Source organism: Drosophila grimshawi, unplaced genomic scaffold, assembly GCF_018153295.1.
Source record: "Drosophila grimshawi isolate 15287-2541.00 unplaced genomic scaffold, ASM1815329v1 contig_311, whole genome shotgun sequence".
Taxonomy (NCBI): Eukaryota; Metazoa; Arthropoda; class Insecta; order Diptera; family Drosophilidae; genus Drosophila; species Drosophila grimshawi.
Genome location: NW_025063098.1, coordinates 7,535,233 through 7,553,693, shown reverse-complemented (window position 1 = coordinate 7,553,693; position 18,461 = coordinate 7,535,233). Strand labels below are relative to the sequence as shown.

General features: G+C 37.4%; 1 protein-coding gene across 1 annotated transcript; it reads left to right on the top strand.

The window, feature by feature from the left end:
- The first annotated feature begins 1,521 nt into the window (after positions 1–1,521).
- Positions 1,522–17,836, top strand: LOC6563206 (serine-rich adhesin for platelets). Its single transcript, XM_001990037.3, has 10 exons — positions 1,522–1,610; positions 5,086–5,458; positions 6,031–6,719; positions 8,432–8,550; positions 8,643–9,378; positions 9,991–10,365; positions 10,830–13,856; positions 14,430–14,591; positions 14,778–15,256; positions 16,880–17,836. The coding sequence occupies exons 1-10, from the start codon at positions 1,593–1,595 to the stop codon at positions 17,136–17,138; spliced, it is 6,237 nt and encodes a 2,078-aa protein (XP_001990073.2). The 5' UTR covers positions 1,522–1,592; the 3' UTR covers positions 17,139–17,836.
- The last annotated feature ends 625 nt before the right edge of the window (positions 17,837–18,461 follow it).

The following is an 18,461-nucleotide window of genomic DNA, read 5'->3' as shown; positions in this document are numbered from 1 at the left end:
GTTCAAGCCGTGCATTAAAACAAATGGCGATTGCAACCTTGATTTAATATTTAAAATAAAATAACTAAGGAAATTTATACACAATTAAAGTGGACATATATATATATATACACATAAAATATTTTTTTTGCTAAACAATTAACCAACTCTGTTATGCGATTGCATTGCGTGTATATTTAATATTTAAGTCTCATTCGAAAAATTTAAACTCTTTACATATTCAACATTAATTCTTATGAGAAAACCAATCTTCAAATATTTTTGCAATGTTTATCTTAATCCGAATTTTTGATGTTCCAATAAGAAAAGCATTTGACCATCGTTCACCTTTGAACACATTCACAAATACGTGTGTAAACGTATCTATGTGTTTGCCAAGCTCGTACCACATGTTTGGCAAATATTCTCGTAGATTTCTTGTTGTGACATTCTCATACAAATGTGTTTATGTGTATATACGATAGAAACATACAAACGTACATATATCTAGGTATGGGGAGATGGGCGTTTCGGGGGAAATACTTGAATTCATATAAAAATAAAACTATAGAAACTTGCAATAAAATAACTAAAGCAGAAGCACGCAGACAAGCGGACAGACAAAGACTATTGTGTACAAAAATAAATAATGAGAGACAAAGCCAACTGAGAAATTACAAAAGAAAATTTGAAAAGCAGACAACGAAGACGTTGACGGCACTGCCGACGCTGACGCCGACGCCGACGCCGACGTTGACGTCGACGCCGATAATAGCAGCAGTGCAAACAAAACTTACGGTCGAATGCTTCAAATAAAACACTTTCGGTTTTCAGACGCGACGTCATAAAAAATGTTAAATGCAAATTAAGGTGATATTTTCAATGTCACTCTCTAAACATGTGTATAAGTAGCTTGCGAATTTTCCACAAACTTAATGCTCAGTCATGCCACATGCCACTTATTGCTCAATCGCTCACTCACCCACTCAGTCACTCAGTCAGTCAGCTAGTCAGTCAATCATCAATCAGTAATCAAATGCCCAGTCCTGCGCTCCCTCTAAATACAGATCCCATCTAACTCTTATACAAACTCTAACTTTCATACATTTTGATTGTGTTCTCGATGTTCACATATTTTTCGTCCCTCGTCGTCATGTCGTACGTTTTGCCTATGTGCATGTTATATATTATATATATATATATTTTTTTTTATTATTTTTATTTTTTTATTGTCTTTGTTTTCTTGATTTTATGCGCACATTTTTATGCATCATATTTGTGTTTTTAGTTTATTTTGCAATTTTTCGTTTATACTTAATTATATTTATTTTAATGTCGCTAAACGAAAATCGTGAAGTGACCAATAAGAAACAAAATACAAAAGATACAAAAAGAAAAAAAAAGACAAAATTAAAAAAACAGCAACAGAAACAGAAATCGAATATGTTCTATCATACAAAACCTTTTTGCAGATTTTTGATTTTGTATCCCCATCATCACCACCACCACCACTACAACAACAACAATAACAACTATAAGAACAAGAACAAGCACCAACAAGAACAAGAACAAGAACAGCAACAACAAGAATATCAACTGCGTCAAGTGCGACGATGGCTGCCATAAATACGGTAAGTACGCGAAAAAGCATCGCCCAAAAACAAGAGCAACAACAAATGCCACAATAATACGCCAGTTTATGTGTGCAATCATTCAGAAGGCATAATAAATTATATACGTATATACATGTTATGCCTTGCACATATAGCGTTTATTTATATAATCAAATTGGCCATCACTGCGTATGAGGAATATTCAACAAAAACACACAGTGCATGCTTCTAATGCATAAATAATCATCGGGAGGCTATAAAATATTTAAATTTAAAGCTAATCAAATATTTAACTCATAAAATTACGCATACGCCGTGTTAAATTGCTCTAAATATTGAGCAAGCACCAATATAAATAGCAATGTGCGTATGTATGCAATTTCAATATAATTCAACAGTTGAACAGCAAATTCATAAACATTTCCCAATTTAAGACGAAAAAAAAAACGTAAATAAATAAGTAAATACACATAAAGGCCCAGGCAGCTTCGCGACTTGGACTTGGTTGATGAATCGCTCATGCTTATTGATGACGACAACAACGTTGGCGATGGGAAAGCTCTTCCTCAAGCATGGAGGGGTTGGTAAAAAGAGGGATGGCATCAGTTGAAAGGGGGGGACGGGGCTGTGGCGGAACATGTGTTTCAGCTCATTTTACTAATAAGCAAAAGCCGATGACAAATTGCCGAATAACGATTTCAATTTTATGTTGACATGAGCTACGAAATTTTTATGAATACCATATATGTAACTCAGCCAGTTAGTATATCAATATTATATATACGAAATGCTGGTGGGCCAAATGGTCTGCGATAAAATTCATCGGCAAATCATGAGTCCAACATCCACACTTACCTCAGTCGAACGATTCTCAACCAACTCTTGCTCTTTCATTTTTCACACCAGCTGCAAAACTCATCGTTGGTATTTTCTTCTCTTTTTGTTTTTTTTGTTTTTTTTTTTTTGAGTGACATTGACATTTGATTGACACATGAATCACGCTATAAAAATACACACACGCATGTGCACCGTGGGGCAGGTAAAGATGGTCCCGCATCATGTCGTAACAGGATGTGCCGTCATGTTTGGCGGTGTGTGCTGTTTGTTGTTTGACAGCATGACATCTTAGCCGAGATTTGTATCAGTTTGCCCATGCGCATTAACTTTGAGCTCTTCTCAACAATCATAAATAGCTGCTGCTGCAAATAATTAAAGAGCTCACAACTAATAAACCTAACAATCGCATTAGGGCTACTCAGATGTGATTAATGTTCATTGGGAGTTTGCCAACTGTTTGCAAGCAGTCAGGCATAAAATATGTTATAATCGCTTCTTATTGAACCATTCAAATGCACGCATTGAAAGCAATTTATGAAAAATGTGTGGCACGCAGGCAGCAGCTGGGTGGAGGGCAACTGGTAACGCCCATGTGAACTGTGGGGCATTATGAATAGCAGTCATTAGTTTGCATAACAGGCAGAAGGAAGCTTGTCTGACCCCATAAAATATATATGTTATTGATCAGCAACAGTCGTGTTGTTCTGGCCATTTCTGTCTGTTCGTCTGACTTTAAATTTGGAATGTTACTTTTCGCTTATAATATTTTATCGATAACTCTCCCTGTTTCGAAAAAATCGATACAAATAAATTTCCGATAGCAGTAAATGCCACAACTTAGAGCCTTTCAATTGAGAAATAATACACCTTGACATTTCAACAGGATTGGAAAATAAACTCAGAAGTTATAGTAAGTATTCTGAATTTGATCTTTTTACTATACGCAGACGTAAGTATTTTTTGTATGCTGGGTTCAGGGTATCTCGTGGTCGACTACAGAATTCTCATTTGTTTAAATACATTGTTGCTTTACATCAATTTGGGATGTTCTTATTATTATTCATGTTTTCCGACCCAAACATTTATATTCTTCAGACGATTAGCTGAGACAATTTGTTAGTCACTACACATTCATATTTGTTTGCCTTTCTACTTTTAAGAAATATTTTCCATTACTAAGAAATATACTTCTGCAAAATAGAAAAACTCTTTTTTAATTTTCAGTATTTTTTTCTCTAGTCTACTATTCAATGCAGTCCAAGTGCATTTAGTTTGATATCTTGAAAAATAACAGCTAGAAGTTTTAACTTCAAGCTAGAATAGGTCGGTGATGAGAGTAAATAATTTCTTAGTATCAATTGGCAATTAAAATTAAATGAAATGAATACAAGATAAGCACATATAAATTCACAGCATTCGCGTGAAATTTGTCCGAGTACCGAATGAAACTGGACAACTCACGTGATACTCAAGAAATTAAGTTTACCAAGCACTTTTGCTTATTTCTTCATAAAATTCTTTATTTACAATTGCATGTTTTCGTTCAATATTAGGGGGAAGTACGAAGGTAGTCAAAACATTTGCTAAATTAGTGCTTAAAAGTCAGAAATCAATTAAAAGTGCTCCGACCTGCTCTAAATAAATATTAAAGCAATTTAAAATGAACTAAACCTGAATATAAGGCACAATACTGGCGCCTCCATCAGATAGACACTTGGGGCATTGGTCAAGGCAAGTTTGCGCTGTTTATTTTGCACACAGACTGAACAATAAAAATTTTGTTTATTTATGCATTGCGAAATTTAATGTGCTCGAAGCAACTAATTTATGCGAATGTCTTCGTTTTAGTTTTCATTGTGGTTATCGTCGCAGGCACTTCTGGATATTTATGCCCGGTCTGTTTTTGTTTTTATTTGTTTTCGCTTGTTTTGCGGCTACGGGCAATTGCAATTGTTGCCACATTAATTGGGCATTGGTTGCGGCTTATCAAGATCTTTAATTGGTTCACACCTCCACCAGTGACCATTTGAATCGAATGTGTATTTAGATATGGCCAACTAAACTTTAATTAGCCCAGTGCGCCGACTCATCATTTTTAGTGCATTTTAATGAATGTAGGCAGACGTTGTCAACTTATCAAAAGGATGCCTAAAAATACAAATTATGTATACATATATGTTGTTAGTCTTACATTATTTCGTATAGAATTGAGTGCGAAATTTTTTCAATTACGTTGTAATGAGCCGTTTTGAATTATTCAACATTTTATTTGTCGTTCGACTTCCGACAATGGTTTAATACAAATGATTCAAAAAATTAAATGCATTTGATTAATTAATTAATGCGAGACACCAACGTTGTTGATTTTCTGCTATTAGGTGACAGTTGCCGTGAATTATCAATAATCTCAAATAATCCTCTTTGACAGCAGCAGCAATCGCTTGTCCGCGTTTTTTGGCATCCATTTAGAAAGTACACGACAATATATTGTCTGTGTATCTCTTGCTATATCTCTCCCTATCTCTCTCTCTCTGTATCTCTCTCTATCCCTCTACTTTATACTTAGTCTAAAACAGAAATACACACACAAGTTTGTATATTAGCCTGTGTGTAGTCATAATTAAGCAGCTTTTGGCAATTGCCACACTGTCCGCAGGTATCCAAAAGCATACATCTGCCTCTGACGAATCTCAGCGCTCAGCGTGTGTTGATGTGCAGCGCCTCTCTGGGCAGCGAGGGATCCGTGACACTGCAACTGAGAGATGCGAGTACCTTGGAGACAGCAGCCGATAGCACAACACCAACAACAACATCGACATCGACATCAGCAACAGCAGCAATAACAACAACAGCAACATCAAATCCAATAGCAACATCGTCATTGAGCAGCCAATCAAATGGCGTCACAGTGCTTGAGACATCGTCATCAGCTGCGTCAGGAATAACGTCAGCATTGGAGAATGCTCTGACCGTTGGCTATCCGGATCCGGAAATGCTAGCAGATGTTTTAGGCACCATACAGACAGCCTGTAAGTGGAAAAGATAGTGCAATCAGATAACAGATATGCAGCTGAATTAGAGAATTATAGAAAATTGCAGAATTAGCGACAAATTGTTTTTATTTTTCAACAAAAGGAGGGAAATTAATGTTAAATATATATTTAAATTCTAAATATTAATAAAACACAAATTTCTTCTTACTTACTAATTTTCAGAAACACTTTTTTTTTTTTAATAAGAAGTAAAAAATTAGAAATTAATAAGATATTAGAAATATATTTCTTAAAAAGAAAAAAATAGAGTTAAACAAAATTAAAAGAAAATATGGTATTATATAGATATTGGATATTAGAAATATATTTCTTCAATTTATTATTGGTCGGTGAGGTTTATAATTTAAATATATTTTTTGCTGGATCCAGTAGAAAAACATATTTATAAATATTTCTTTAAAATATTTCTTAAAATTGAAACAATTTCTGTTTTTTTTTTCAAAGCGATTTGTTAGGCGAGATCCAAAAAATTAGGCAAATTGTTTATCTGAGTGTATTTTGTATTTTGCAACCCTAACCACAGACTAAATGCGTATATATATTTGCAGCTCTTAAAAACAAGCATAGCAACAACAGTAATAATAGCAACAACAACACCAGCATCAAAAGAAGCAATAACAACAAGAGCAGCAGCACTGCAGCGACAATTCTGACAAGCTCCGGGATACATCTGAATAGTCCCAATAAAATAACGATAACACGTCGCAGTGCCAGCAACAAGATTAGCGTACAGACTGTGAGCACATCGACGAACACAACGATTAGCAGCATTGGCGGCAGCAAGACCAACTACATTAAGAACTGTCTAATACGAAGCAGCAGCTGCAGCAACACGGCCACCAATGTTACAACGTTGGCACAGATTCTGAGCAACAGCAGCACCAGCAGCGCAGCCAGTTTACTCAGTCAGCACAACAACAATAGCAACTGCAGCAACAGCAGCAACTTTAGCATCGCATCCTCTGTGGGCAGCATTGGCAGCGTCAGCAGCAACACCAGCAACACCAGCAGCAGCAGCAATTGTAGCAGCAGCAATAGTAACGATAGCAACAGCAGCCTCGGTCAAAGCTTAAGCTTCAAGAGCAATGGTCGAAATGTTGCTGGCATAGTTACAGCATCAACAACATCCACGAGCACAGCAGCAACTGGCATTGGCATTGTCACCGTCGACAACGCGCCCAGAAAGAGTCGACCCAAATTATCCTCCCCTACGCGTCACGGACCTCAGCAGTGTCAGGTGCGTATTTGATTGGATTTTGTGGGTTTTTTTTTTTTTTTTTGTGAATTATCATTGGATTGATTGAGGCAAATAAAAATGACAATACAAAATACCGAGTACCTTACTAAAGCTTATAAGCAAACATTAGAGTCATCCCATTCATTTTGCTCTCCTTAAACAAGTAACTAAACTATAATCAAATATTATTATCATGGGAATACATTTGAACATAAATTAGTAATCAGTTTTGAGATACACAACAAGATTTTATACATAGTATTTTGCACATGGTAAATGCAAATTGAAGCATGTTTTTATTAAGACAGCTGTACAATTTGCATTTAACTGTCTATCACAATTAGATTCTTGTTTACATGTTTAGTCACAACACATTGTAGGTTGGCAATAAAATAAATGAATATTTATATCAAGTATTTGTATAATCTTTGAAACTTTTGAAAACCATTTTGAGATTATTTATTTATTTATTTATTTATCTTAATTGTATGTATATGATATATCTTTATTTATAAATAATATGTTTTGAATTTGATGTGTTAATTCAGACAGACAAATGTTGATATTGATACTTGTATTGATGAAGTAAATGTCTGCACAAAGAGGTTGGAGATGTCACCTTTTAATTTAATCATAGTAACTTTTGTTAATTAAATTGCTAACAGAAAGTAATCAATTAAAGTGGTTTATCTTTCCTTCAGTTTAAGCTCATCTATTTCAATTACTGCCATACACTCTTGCTAAACAAAATTTGCAGTTAAAATTTATTGAAAACACTTTGTTTAATTATTTATTTATTTATTATTAGTTCTACGATTCTTTGTGACACAAATGGATTTAATAAATTGTGGCCCAGGTTAATAAAGCGAAAAATAAATATTTCTATAATAAAAACGCTTTCAATATAAATAAAATACTTATTAGAAGAGTATAAGTATTAAATATTGATTATTTGTACTTTATTAGCTCCAAAAATCAATATTACATTTAAAATTGTCTTTTTTTTTATATTAAAAAAACAGATGCTGACCAAATTAGTTAATATAGCTTAGTTATAATAAGCAATATTATTCTCATTAAAATGAAATAAATGTTAGACAAATATAAATATTAAATATTGAATATTTGTGTTGTATTAGTTTCAAGGAACGATATTTCATTTATCAAAATTGTCATACGCTCAAGAAATACTCTTAAGTAGAACAGAAGTTTTTCAAATCAGTAACTTTCCTTAGTTGTCTTGAACAATTAAGTTTTTAACTAAATTAAATAAATAATACTAGCATTTTAGCATAAAATATTGAATATTACTATTTCATTCTTATATTTAAACTTTTTATTTATTTAATTTATAAAAATAATTGTCCGCTCAAAAGATTAAAGTCCACAAACTTACCAAAATAGTTATACGAGTATTAGCTTAGTTGCTATCAAATGAAGCATTTCTACAAATCTAACATATTAGAGTAGCATTTGAGGTTGGTGTCGGTTTTTGGTGTCTGTGGCTATATCTATATTTTATGAACACGGGCGTAATTAGTGTATGTTGTGTCATTGCGTATACGCAACGTAGCTCATTAAAATTTCCAAATTGACGGTTAGGGGCAATCGACAGTCGTGTGCAACGCTTTCAATTATGTGGACGACATGTGGAGGATGCCGCATGCGATGCTAATTACATTTCACTTTGCTTGTGTATATACTTTTTATAGATTTGTAGCAAGATATTCGGAAATGCCTCGGCGTTGGCCAAGCACAAATTGACGCACAGCGACGAACGGAAATATATTTGTGCGCTCTGCTCGAAGGCATTCAAGCGGCAAGATCACTTGTAAGTTAATGAAGCGCCGCATTGATCCACTGATCCACTGATCCACTTACACACAACAACCACCACATCCGATTCTTCTTTATCCGCTGTAGAAACGGACACATGATGACGCATCGCAACAAGAAGCCTTACGAGTGTCGAGCGGACGGCTGTGGCAAATCATATTGCGATGCGCGTTCCCTTCGTCGTCATTCAGAGAATCACCATGGATGCGTGCCGACCAGCGAATCACTCTCGCCCACGGCCAGCACCAACGGCAACGTCAGCAACGGCATTAGCAGCTTAACTGGCAGCGGGAGCAGCAATAGCAGTAGCAACGGCATCGGCGTTGCCACCAGTTCCCTGAGCCTATCGCCGGCTACGGCCAGCGGGGATGCCAGCTCACCGGATGGCGCCACCTGCATTCGCACATATATTTCCACTGGTAGCTCCATTGTGGATGCGGCCACTGGAATTGCGCTGTCCGATGAGCAAATCAGGGCAATGAATTTGCCCATAAAAACGGGTGTTACTCTACTCTCGCCCACCACATCGACATGCTCGACAACATCTTCCACCGCATCTTCTATGTCATGCTCGTCATCGGGCAATGGCAACGGCAGCTCCGTTGTGGCCAGTTCACCCACCATAACGCTCTGTGATGGCGCAACGCTGGAGGCCGAGGGACTCACACGCGAGCAACTCGATCTCATCAGCAAGATCATGCAGCAGACGAAGCAAACCAGTGCCCAGGTCACAGTCTCGTCGCCCACCAGCGTTAGTTCCTATAAAATCAATACGGAAACAGCCCAGGTCTCGGCGCGACCAAGGACCTGGAACATGCAATTGGTGAGCATAGTAAAATCTGCTCCGAAGTTATTACAGTACAATTTCATTCACTGTATATTATATATAATAATTTAGAATTGTAAGCAAGTTAACTTTGAAACGCAACAACTAAGCTTAAACTAAGATTAAACTAAATAAAATAATGAAGCTTCTTATAAACTTAAACATTTTATTTATTTATATTATTTTTGTAATTTGTAGTGTACAAATCTTTTTAAGATTTAATAATTTAATCGCACATATTCTTAAAAAGAGTTGGCGTTTTTTAAGCGTATCCCCGATATTTTATTTATTTATATTATTATAATATTAAGTGCACAAATCTTAAAAAGATTTGGAAATAAATAATATTGAGTTATATGGAATTTTAAATTCAAATAATTAAGAGATTTCAAATTAAAAATGAGAAGTTAAATTAGAATTTTAATTAAATATTATTAATTATTTGATGTAAGCATCAATGAAAGTTATTTCTTAAGTGTATACATAATTAAATAACGAATATTTTTCGAATTGTCGATTAAGTAGAAGCGTCTCATTTTTAAATTGAATTATAAAACAATTTTTTTCATTTACTTTATTCATGAATACATATGCTAAAAACCTTTTCAGCTCAATAATGTGCAAAATGTGACGCTTACAGTGGACGAGGGCACCGAACTGGTTGCCTCCGCATCAAGCCCACCCGATGAGGTAAAGGACGATGAGCTGGGCCAGCAACAGTTAGTTACCGCCATAAATCCCCACCTGCTCAACATTGTGAAGGTCGACAAGCCAGTTGAGTGTAATCTCTGTCACCGTAAGTTCAAAAATGTACCCGCACTTAATGGGCATATGCGTCTGCATGGCGGCTACTTCAAAAAGGATCCGGAGACGAAGCGCAGCGAGAAGAAGGACTCCGGCGGACCTCCCCTGCAGACGGCCAGCATTGGAGTGCGTGCCCTTATCGAGGAGAAGATTATAAGCAAGCGAAAGGACATCAACAAGGTAAGCACTGAGAATAAGTAACCATAAATATTGATTGCTTTAAATTTGTTTATTCAAAAAAAGTCATGTTCATAAAAGAATTTTGAATGACTGCTTTTTGTGCATATTTAGGTCGTGATGATTATTTCTTAAGTGAATAAATAGAAAAGCAAAATAATTATGATTTTGTAAATTTTATTTATTTTTAGCTCAATAAAAGAAATAGTCTTATTGATTAGACTTTTTGTGGCAAGCTCGAACACAAGTTCGTATAAAGTATGCCAAAGCAAACCCAATTTGAGTTTGAGAAAAATGTTGCTCTCTTTAGAAAGGAAACATGACAAAATAATATTAATTTTTTGTTTGTTTTAACTGAGGATACAATTAGTATGATTTTTATATATATATTTATGATTTTTATAATATAAGCTATAATGCTTAGAATGGAAATTCAAAATCCACTAATGCAGTCTCTAATCTTGCAGGGTGCCTTTGCAGTTCCTGCACCACCCAGCAGTGCGGTTAATAGTGGTGTCGTCAGCTGCAACAATAACAATAACAGCAACATCAGCAGCAGCAACAACAACAACAACAGGAATTGCAATCTGCGTCGCTCCATCAGCGACTTGGAGAGTTTTCTCAGTCCGAAGAGCAACGCGAACTGTAGCCTGAGCCAAGCGTTAGCCACCTCTTGCAGCACCACCACAACCACAGCGGTGCTGCCCGCTGCAACCACCATTAAGAGCAGCAGTGGTCTAAGCATTCAACAGATTGGCCTACCGCAAAGCATCGAGATCTTCAGCGGTGGGCAGAGACAGCCGAAAACTTTGAGTTTGGGCAGTGGTGCAAATACAATTACGATAACCACCAACAATGTGCCTACGACGACGACAATGAGCGCTCTGTCGGCACTAAAGGGCGCCAGCAGCATAAACAGTGTCTCTGGCAATGCGGATCCCAAGGATTCCACATTGATTGAGCTACTCAAGCGTGGCACAAGGATTGCCGTCACCTCGAAGAAGGCACAAAACACAAGTACAAATCTGCTGCTCAGCAATGCGGCCAACGCCGAACTCATTGGCAACAGTGTCCAGGCAGCGACTAGTCGTCAGATTATCACCAACAACAATCGCACAGTGATTATACCCTCGGATGTGCATGTCGTGTCCACAAAGTCCAACAAGGTGAGCAGCAACGGAGCAAGCAATGCGAACAGTATCTCTCTGCCGGATGGCACACCACTCTCCCTGACCATTGGAGGTAATCAGGAGAGCATTGGGCCAAGCAGCATCTCGGGTGGTGTCAATGGGGTCTATGCGGTCACCTACACGACCAATACGGATGCTGTTGATTTATTTGGCAATGCCGAGGTGTTTAATGTCTCGGATACGGAAATGCTATTGCAAACTGTGGACACAATGGAACTGCTGAACAATGAGGAAGAGAATGAGGATGAGGGGCACAAGCAAAGCGAACATTCCGAGAACTTTCCGCTGCTCAACAGTGTTGAGGACGATGTGCTGATCAAGTTGGAGCCAGAGTCGGGCACACCCAATACCAATACCAACACAAACACAAACACCAACCCTAATCAGACAACAACGCCGTTGCCCACGTTCCAGCAATTCCATTCCAAGGAGCTCATCATGCAGAACAGCTCGCAGATTCAGGCGATTGCCAATATGCGAGGAGGTGTTCTCTCATCACCATTGCATTCGCCATTGGCTTATCCGACACCGCCGTCCAGTCACGAGAATGTTGCTCAATCCTCGCCATTTATTGAAGATGCTGCGGCCCAGTTTGTGGACGCCAACCACACCTTCTTCGGGGATAAGACAGATTTCTCGCACGTCTATTTCAAGACGGATGACGATTGCATGCAGCATCAGCTCAACGAGAATGACAATGAGAAGATACTCAAGTTAAAGACGGTGCTGGAGGAGAGCGCTTTTGATGCTTCCATCAAGGTGGAGGATCTCTTAAATGGCACCGAGGATGATGCTGAGTGTGATCTGCGTGAGTTTGCGGAAACTAATTTGTCGTTTCTCGATGAGGATCAGGAATTCCTGAATGACTCACGCAATGCCACCTCACCTCTCTCAGAGTCCTTCTTCACCAGTGGCATTGGCTCCGCGGAGGATGTTAAGCAGGTGCTTCGCGAGGTCCTTCCAGATGAGAATATGCAATTGCAGCTGAGCAGCGAACAGCTGGCTGAGAATATCATCGATCTCTACTATTTGCCCGGATTGGGACTGCAATCGCAAATGATGTCCAACTCGGATGATCCGCTCTTGTCCTCTTCTCCCCGAGATTTTGGCCTGCAGCGTCAGGTGGTCCATGCGACGACGTCGGCGACCTCATCGACGGTACCGTCCATGGACCAGTTGCAATCTTCCGGGGTCATGTTTGAGCAACAACAGCAACAATTGCCGCCTCAACGGCAGCAAGACGAGCAGCAAGAACTGCAACCACAGCAGCAACAGCAACAGTTAGGGATCGGGCAACAGCCGCAGCAGCAGCAACAGTCGGACTTTATGCTGTCAAACTTTACGCCCGTGTCCTGTCAAACGCAGTATTTGGACGCCAATCAGCAGTCGATGACTATGCAGCCACTTAACAATCTGCTGCAACCATTACTCTTCGGCAGCAACAATAACAGCAACAACAACAACCACAGCATCGACAAGCAACAAGAGTTTGGAACGCTGCTGCAAACAACAAACGGACAAACATCCGCTCTGGATGCTAGCCTGATCTTTGCCTGCGGCGACGGAATCAAAAGTAATTCCAACAACAATAAATCGCTGATTGCCAACTTACCCGCAGCAGCTCCAGTGGCGACACCATCACCCAGCTTTTCCAATCTGCAACCGTTGTCCAATCAAACGAATTCCATATTGAAACGTCGCCTGCGCTCAAATGGTGCACAGGATGTGCACAAGTTCTCCAAATTCCATACGCTATCGCCACATCGCTCCAAACTGCGCAAACCCTCGCGCACCCACTACACTCCGGCGCCAATATTGAATCCGGATCGGAAGGGCACCGGTCTATATTACAGTGTACGCAAGCAGCTTGGTCAAAACATGTTTGATGCCTTTGACGATGATTTCGGTGATCCTGTGGGCCTGGTGGACTTCTCCGATGAGTCCAAGGTGAATCTGGGCTCGACGTATCAAGCGCAGATACCCGCCTGCAAGCCACTCGAAGAGGCCATCAAGGAGACAATGTGCGCGGACATGATGTGGGATCCTAGCGTACAGATCGACGATAAAATACTGATGCGCTACATAGATCTCAGCAAATCCTCGGCCGTGCCCATGGGCAGCCATTCAGAGGAGGTAGCCCTCCAAGCCCTGCTTGAGGCGAAAGGTAATTCGGCGGCGGCGGTGTTAACCCTTCTGCAGACGCAGTCCAGCGCATTCCAAATGAAATGGACAGCATACGAACTGGAGCAGTTTTTACGCGGCCTGGAAAGGCATGGCAAAGACTTTGGCAAAATCGCCAGCGAGGTAATGAAATGAAAAATATGATAATTATTTTATAAACTGATTTGCATAGAAGTTCATATACTTAGTTGCTTACTTACTTCTTAAACACAATTTACGGCGTGTATTTTAAATAAAATTTATGTAAGTTTCGATGAATCAGTTTAAATTTCTTTAAGCTCGTAAATCGCTTACTGATGAACATGATGATTGTATAAATTAGTAGGAATATGTTGAAGCAGATTAGCTTGCTGTTTGCTTACCAGAATCAAATCTTATGAGACAATCGATAAAGCATTTCCTAGCATAAAATTCTGTTTGAATAGATAATAGATTTGTTTAAGATACTGGACTTAAGCAAATCTATTTTACTGCTGCCGTTCTACGATCAGATCTGAATTTGCCGGCAGCATCGATTATCAAATATATATAAAATTGACTCTAATCTCAAAAAGATTTTACAATTTTATAAAAATTATAAAATCCATTAAAAAAAAACAAAATCTCAATTTTATTTAAATTATATTAAATATTTGTCTACATTATATTTTTTGAAACACAATCTCATAAATACAAATTGAATTTTATGCATTTTAGCTGCTCACCAAGACATCGGGCGAATGCGTGCAAATGTATTATTTTTGGAAGAAGCTCTGTGTTGATTACAAGGTATCCCACCTGAAAATGGAGCCAGTTCCGCCCAGCACCCCAGTTGTGGAGCAAAAGCCATATGTCTGCGAGATTGCCGACTGCTCAGCGGTAAGTTATAGTCTACGAGTATGTGTATGAGAATGCTGCGGCATGTTTAGTTCGCCCCACACACACACACACACACACTCAGACACACACACACGCAAACCATGTCCTCATACCTTAGTCGGGTTCATTCTGTTTACTTTCTTTCTTGTACATAATGCTGATATCCCCGCCCCGATCAAACTGTAGAGCTTCAGCTCGAAGGCGGCGCTGCACGGTCATGTTCGCATACACGCTTATGGTAGAAATGCCAGCAACAGCAACAACAACAACAACAACAACAACAATCAGCATGCCACGGCAATTAGTGCCAACAACAGCAACAACCACCATAGTTCCAGCAACAGCAACAACAACACCAATAACAGCAACGCATGCGCGCCCCAGCCTAGCAGCAATAGCAATCAATGCATCAGTGCAACAATAACAGCAACAACAACCGTAGCGCACACAAATGGCAATAACAGCAGCAACACCAATACCAATGCCAACAACAATAACAGCAACAACAACAACATGAACAGCAACATCACCAATGCAACTGGCACTTCCATAAACCCAACGTTGCTATCAGCAGTAGCAACAACATCGACAGCAACAAAAGACAGCAACAGCAACAATTCCAATATTGCAAAGGACACCGAGTTCCCCTGCAAGGTGTGCGGCAAGTAAGAGTCAAAAATAAATATATATACATATATATTTAAAAATAAAGAGAATATCTACAACAATTCGTAAAAAACATAAAATTGACAACTCATGAAAAAAATTTGAATTACGCAAGCATATTGAGCGATTTGAGTGCCCGTATTGAGTTAAGACCGTAAAGCACGTTATATCGTAACCGTAACTTTCGTATCAAGACATATTCGTAATTGAATCCGAATTTTGGATTTGTAACTAGCTCTTTTCGTTTTCGTTTTCGTTTTGAACGTCATTTTCTTTTCAATTTAAATCTATGATTTTTGATTTCAAAGTAATTTCTGCTCTTAATTACTACACTTTCAATCTACTGCCCCCATCAATTTCTCTATATTTCTCTGTCTTTCTGTCTCTCTCTCTCTCTCTCTCTCTCTCTGTTTGCTTCATGCCTTGATTTTGTAGTGTTTCTGAAAAGATTTTAGTTCATTCCATATATATCAGTTTAAAAATTTTCATTCGTTTTAGTTAGCGTTTCCATTAAGCGATAATAATTGTTGTTATTGTTGTTGTATTGTATTTATTGTTCCATGATGCGAAACCAATGCAAAAATCAATCAAAATATATTCAATTACAATATGCGTGCCAACCAAAACCATCAAATCAATAAAAATGATTCAATAAATTGCAATTTTAAAGCGAAGAATCACAAGTCGCAAATAGACGTTACTGAAATCAGCTCCTCACACTCTCAGCCAAAGGGCGAGTAAAAAAAATCGCTTGGGCTACGTCGTCAGAATTGTTGGTAAGTGGTATATGATTTATAATTTTAAGTTTTCACTTTTGCGTTTTCTTTGATTTAATTTCCATTTGTCTCTCCATTACTTCGAATCACTTTGTTCTCTGATTTGATCAATTATTGTACTTATCTTGTTTTCTAAATGCAGCGCTAAATGCCATTTGCATTTAATCTATTGTAAATATTATAACACCCCAATCACCGTTTCTGGGAAATTCATCCAACTAACCAATTTAACCAATTTCTTAATGTGAAGTTCTTTCATATGACGAAACTTGCTTTATGCGTGATCCTGACCAGCTAATTGGCTGACGATTTTTATCAAAAAATCAAAGATTACTATATCTGAAAAAAGAAAAACGTTTTGAGATCACAACTGAAGAATCATCGCAATTGTATCTATAATAATACTATAACATTCAAGCGCACATAACTTTTAACTCTTTTGTTATCTTATTATATCTATACTTATTCATTTTCTTTTAAGTTTCAAAACTATAAAGCAAAACTCTGTACTCTCCATAGTAAATAATAACAACAAAGCAATTTAACTCCACACAAGGTTAAGTAACAAACTACAAAAAGAAGAAGAAAAAAATGGACCCATATGAAATGCTTCTCATATTTTTGCATGAAACTCTCTTCACCGCTGAATCTATATACATATATGTGCATGCATCTTAGTTATCGATTACTTTTTGCTATATCTGTGTTATTCGCCTATATCTACATGTCTATGTTATATACTACCGGTTGCATTTTAATTAATATACAGTCCAGTCCATGTCACTGTCCGACTCTAATATGAGGCACTTGCTGCTTTTTTATTTCTGCAATTTATATTTTTAACAGAGTCTTCAATAAGGTGAAAAGTCGCAGCGCCCATATGAAAACGCATCGTGTGCAAGAATCAGAACAATCAACCAATTCCAAACAGCAATCGGCCACCAATGCAAATCTGTCTGCTGTTGCCGTGGCAGTGGCACTGGCAGCAGCATCAGCATCGGCATCGGCAGCAGCAGCAGCATCAGCAGCGTCTGTGGCATCTACAGCAGCATCAGCTTCAGCAGCACCCTCTGCAGTATCGGTTACGGCCTCCACCTCGTCGTAGATGTGGATCATCCGTGCCCAGCATAGATTGACAATCGCGTTAAGCAAGCAGCAAGCATTGTTTACCAATCTTAGAATTAAATTTTAGTCTTCAATCAGAACAAAAGCAAATGAGAATACATAATGTTAAATGAAACTCAGAGTTGAATGTAATGTATTAATGTAAGTAAATGAATTATGTAATTTTGATGTATTTAGCAGTTAATGGCATTTTTCTCATACATACTTTTCACATGTTTTCTACACGCTCTCCCCTATCTATCTATCTATCTATCTATCAATCTATATAATTATCTACTATCTCTCCTAGCGAACTCTTTGACTTGATCTGTAGTTAAGGTCTAAGCCATAAATTTTACATACATACATATAACCATACATTGAAGCAAGTTCAAATTGAATTGTTATTAACTATTGTAAGCAAATGCAATATTTGTGTTACATACTTACATACATACAAAACATATACCTACCGTATTTTTATAGTAGGCGTTTTCTCTCGACTCTCGACTCGACTGTAGTTTTAACAATTAATCTATTAACTATTAGTAGCGCGTACGTACTGTTAACTACATGTTTTTCTACTTAAACTAGTTGCATCACATTTTACAGATACTTTACTAGTGCGATACATGTTTAGTTTGTAAGAGTTATGATCTGTATCTGTATGAGTATAAGGACATGCATAAACATAATTATATACATAAACATAAATGAAGTATATATATATATGTATAAAAGTATATATACATATACGATGATTGTTGTTTTAGGTTTTAAGCTGCAATTCAGCAAATTTCAATCGGTTGAAATTTAACTTTTATTGTACTTACACATCTAAACTATTGTACTTAATACATATTGCTATATGTGAAGCAAATAAAAATTCTAGTGAAATCAAGTGATATTGAGTGAGATCAAAAACGATTTTAGCTAAAAACAAAATCTAAATAAAATAAAAAAAAAATAACTGACAAAAAAAAACAAAGTGAAACTCAAATTGAAAAATTTTAACTTTTAACGCCATTCTGTAAATAAAACTAACTACATACATATTTAGTTAATAAGTGCATATATGCATATATAACTAGATAATTATATTGTAAATATATACATATATATACATACATATAAGCCAATGTTATTTTAATGTTTCTCCAAATGCATAAAAGACATTATTTTATCGATAACAAACACAAACACACACAGTGAAACAGACACACTCATTCACCTTTTGGTGAATATGAATAAGTATAGTAAATTTCTTTTCAATTAGATTACACACATTTTACACATAATACACTTAACGTTTTAAATAGATAAA

Excerpts from the sequence above, each read along its gene's own strand:
- LOC6563206 (XM_001990037.3), top strand. Across the intron at positions 5,459-6,030 it reads AGGCACCATACAGACAGCCT|CTCTTAAAAACAAGCATAGC; the intron begins GTAAGTGGAAAA and ends ATATATTTGCAG. Across the intron at positions 6,720-8,431 it reads ACGGACCTCAGCAGTGTCAG|ATTTGTAGCAAGATATTCGG; the intron begins GTGCGTATTTGA and ends TACTTTTTATAG.